Source organism: Thunnus maccoyii, chromosome 5 (assembly GCF_910596095.1).
Source record: "Thunnus maccoyii chromosome 5, fThuMac1.1, whole genome shotgun sequence".
Classification (NCBI taxonomy): Eukaryota; Metazoa; Chordata; class Actinopteri; order Scombriformes; family Scombridae; genus Thunnus; species Thunnus maccoyii.
In genome coordinates this window covers 20,567,128-20,571,425 of record NC_056537.1, presented here as the reverse complement: position 1 = coordinate 20,571,425, position 4,298 = coordinate 20,567,128, and the positions used below count along the sequence as shown (strand labels likewise).

At 41.1% G+C, this 4,298-nt stretch overlaps 1 protein-coding gene across 1 annotated transcript; it reads right to left on the bottom strand.

The window, feature by feature from the left end:
• Window positions 1-267: 267 nt before the first annotated feature.
• Window positions 268-3,424, bottom strand: LOC121897997 (F-box/LRR-repeat protein 14-like). The gene has a single exon (XM_042412839.1). The coding sequence runs from the start codon at window positions 2,332-2,334 to the stop codon at window positions 1,123-1,125; it is 1,212 nt and encodes a 403-aa protein (XP_042268773.1). The 5' UTR covers window positions 2,335-3,424; the 3' UTR covers window positions 268-1,122.
• Between the last annotated feature and the right edge of the window lie 874 nt (window positions 3,425-4,298).

Sequence of the window (4,298 nt, the reverse complement as noted above, 5' to 3'; positions counted from 1 at the left end):
AATTGAAAAAATAATCAACAGATTAAGCAATAATGACAATAATTGTTATTTGCAGCCCTAGTTTAGTGGTGGCCCCTCAGATACTAAAATGAAGAAATCAAAAGGCTTCAGATCATGTTGTGATTAAGACTCAACTTCTACAAATAAAAGACGTTTCAAACGGTGCCCTAAACTGCAGAAACCTTAGAATTCAGAAGGTCATTATAAAAAAATAAATAAATCAATTAATAGTTGGTGAAACAGTTACTTACAAATAAAGGACAAAACTGAAACATATTTGCCATCTTTATTCATAAATATCACTACTGTATGAATATAAAACAATCTTAAATTACTGCTTTTTTTAAACAAATACTCTTGACACTATCGTTGGAAGCTCCTCAGGAGAAAACCACTGACGAACAGTTTAAGATATTGCATATAGCCTTGGCAGCTGTTAATTACTACGCCTTACTGTAGTTGTGTTGATGAGCGTTTGACAGAGTAGCATACTGGAACATCTGATACATACTTATTATTTCCTCAGGAATATGAAACATAGCCGACTATACATAGGTAAACAAAGACAGACGGGAGTGATCCACCCACTTCAATTTGAAGTACAATTTTGTCAACAACAGTCATTCAATACAAAAAATATTGGTTACATAAGTAAAAAATACATCAGCCTAAAAAACATTCTATCAAAACTTCAATCCAAGGTACTCCAGCCTTTCTGTTAAGAGTTAAAACTCCTAGCTATTATTCTGCAATGAGATTTTTTTCTTTTTTAAAATATCAAAATCTCCATTGGTATGTGAGTCATAAAAATATGCAATGTAATCTAGTATTCGGCGATAGGCACTCCTGTGTTGGATGGGTGAGGTAGCTAGATAGTAAGAACTGTACACAGGCTGAGATTTAAACAATCAAAAGAGAGCACAAAACTGAAACAAAATCAGAACAGGAGCAGAGTACTGCAGCGGAGATGAACAATATTCCAGTGATCAGTGCTGATTCTCTCTCCTTGTTTTTAGTCACAGTATAGAAGGTAAAATTAAGAATGGACACAGGCAGTCCCTCTCAGTACACAACTGAGCACTATACACAATGAAGCACATGTATACCGATCAGGAGAGCTTTTCACCTCACTCTCTCGCTCTCAGTCATCTGCCACAGTCCCAGGTTTAACACTTTAAGGCACGGGAGCTGCGTTATCCTCTCCAGACCCCTCTTAGTGATCTTAGTACAACCGTACAGATCAATCCCTGTCAGCTGGGTCAGATGGTCAGCTATCAGCTCCAACCCTTTGTCTGTGATTCGTACACACTGTCCAATGTTGAGAGTTTTCAGTTCGTGCATCTGACGTACCATCCTGTTAATGCCATCATCACTGATATGGCAGGAACAAAGAGAGAGGGACTTGAGCTGATACAGCCCCTGGGCGATGTATGCCAGGCTCTGGTCCCCGATCTTATCACAGAAGGAGACATCAAGCCCAGAAAGCCGGAGGGAGCCCATAGCCAGATGCATTATCCCCGTGTCACTGATGTTATCACAGGACCGCAGGTTCAGGCTGCAGAGGTGGGTCATGTGAGACAGGTGGATCATCCCCGCATCCGATATCCCGCCACAGAAGCTGAGGTTGAGCACTTTGAGTTTATTTAGGCCCTTTGAGACATGTTTGAGAGATAGGTCAGTCAGCTTCTGGCAGTCCTGCAAGGTCAGCTTCTCCAGGGACAGGCAGCCCTCTGCAGCGCTACGGGTCATGCCAGATAGGTGACCGATGCCCACATCTGACACATGCCTGCAGCTGCGCAGGTTAAGGCTCTTGAGTCTGTGCAAGCCCCAGGCGACGAGCAACAGGCCAGTGTTGGTGATGTTGCTGCATCCCCCAAGTTCAAGCACCTCCAGGTTTTTGAGGTACTGTGCAATCCTCCCCAGGCTGGAGTCAGTGATCTGTTTGCAAAGGCTGAGATTCAGCACCCGCAGCGACGGGATGTCCTGCACAAAGGCATGTCCGAGTCCGTTGTCTGTGAGGTTGAAACACCCACACAGGTTAAGGCTTTCGATGTGCGGCATCCCTTGAATCACGTAGCTCAGGCTTCGCCTCAGGCTGAGGATCTGGACTTTTTTGATGCCCCTGGTCTGCAGGCTGGGGAACAGGGACGGGTTAGCTCTCCGCAGGTGCAGCTTGGCTTCCACCCCCCTCCACACAGACTTGTGGTAGGACGCGTCTCTCCAGGCCGCGCACACTTGGGCTACTCTTCCTTTGTCTTTAACGTCCAGATAACTGAAAATAATGGCCAGGATCTCCGGGAAAAGGCACGATATATGTGTCTCCATTTCAAACATGACTGCAAATGGGTCGCTCCGAGCAGCAGAGGTTGTTCGTGAGCGACAGTAACGTTACTGTCGTGGTTAAACTCTCCTGCAGAAGTTGCTCGACAACGTTAGCTAATGTCAGCTAGCATACGCACAGGCTAAGTGAGCTATGTGTGTACGGCAACACAAATCCACCCATCTCACAGCAGAGAAGCTTACCATTAAACTTAAAAAAATAATAATGGCAGAAAATGAAAACAGACGGGGCAGTTCTTAAGTTGACAACGTGGAACCAGATGCGGGAAACTCCGAAAGGCAGTCGCAATATTTACCTCGCAAGCTATGCTAATGCTACTGAGCTAAATGTCGGCGTAGCATTAGAGCTAGCTGTTTAAACTTGTGAGCTTCCTCGTCCAAGCCGTCCGGAACAACTTATTCTTTACTCCAACTCATCGCAAAGCGTATCCAGGAACTTTTTCTGTCCGTAGCAATCTTCATCTACAAAGCAGTAGTATCGTATGAAGGTAGCTGCTGAAGCATTTCCAGCATCCCGGATCTCCACAAATGAATAAAACAACTATTAGCTCACAGCGAGGTTAGCTGCTGGCCGGCGGCTCCTAGTGGCAGTGACGAGTATCGGTGATATACGTCCTCCACAACACAGCAATGATACAATATATATGATTATTCAAAACACAATAACACAGTTTGTAAGAGTAAATTATGGCTCTTGAACAATGTTTGACCTGTTAGTATATTGTGCGGGAAGCTTTATAAACACAAGTTGACAAGCCCACCACGTGATAAAACAAATGAGAAAAGCACATTAGGTCAACATAAAACGCAATGTATGTATGTTAGTATGCCTGAGTGTAAGTCATCACACTAAAGCATGCAAAATGAATGAGTTACCAAAAAAGGTTACACAAGGATTAGTAATTTATTACAGTACTAACCCATAAATTAAGTTTATTGGCTCATATGCTCATTTTGGATTTAATTTGACTGCAGTTGTCTGTAGCTCTCAATGAGCAGAGAAAATAAAAACAGCATGCATCTCAACATAGATAGCAAAGCTACACAAGAATCGAAAAACTATAGCTATTATGTGCATATATGAATGTGAGTATGAAAATATAAATTAGCAGAAGCAGCTGGACAAAATAATAAACCATCACAGGTAAGCTTGTTGTTGTTGTTGTATATACACAATCATATAGATTGGTGTCTGGCTGGTAACTTCTGTACAAGAGTGCATGGCAGTGCAAAGAACATTGGAATAAATAATGTATGATGAGTACAATAAGTTACTATATATACAACAGAGAGGTTCTATTTATGAACATACATTCATTGTTAATTAATTAACATACGGCATAAGTAACTGTTATAAGTAAACAAACTTGTCTGAGACCAATTTATTATCAACCTAAAACCTCAAAAGCAGAACATGGATAAAACTGTTAACAGTGTTTGCTTATTTTTTGGGGGTAACCTGGGCTCAAAATCCCACTGAATGCTGTTAACTTTTGTATCAACACATTTTAAAATCAACTACCTTTTTATCCAAACTGTTGATGTTTCTCCTCACTAATCTTTCCACGGTTCCTATTTTTTAGCAACAATTTTGGCAGATAAGAAAATAATCAGGCCCAACACAAAGACTGAGTGTTAAATGTATCTTACTGATAACAAATGACATGTGAAAACAATTCGTATAGCTGTTGATTTAAAATGTCTTTGACACTGAAAAATTATTCCAAAGAGTTGAGAACATTTACACAAAATGTTAGATTGACTTGATTGCAATATGTAATTATCACATACAGTACATTTTATTTTGCACCTCGCCCAACAACTGACACTACATATTCAAATTCAGTTCAATTCAAACTCATTTATCCGTTAGGAACTTCATTTGTGTAAAAACGTCAGTGCATACACAACACACAGCCAGACAAATGACAAACACAGAGTAGACAACATACAAGTGC

Excerpts from the sequence above, each read along its gene's own strand:
- LOC121897997 (XM_042412839.1), bottom strand. The coding sequence starts at position 2,334 with ATGTTTGAAATGGAGACACATATATCGTGCCTTTTCCCGGAGATCCTG.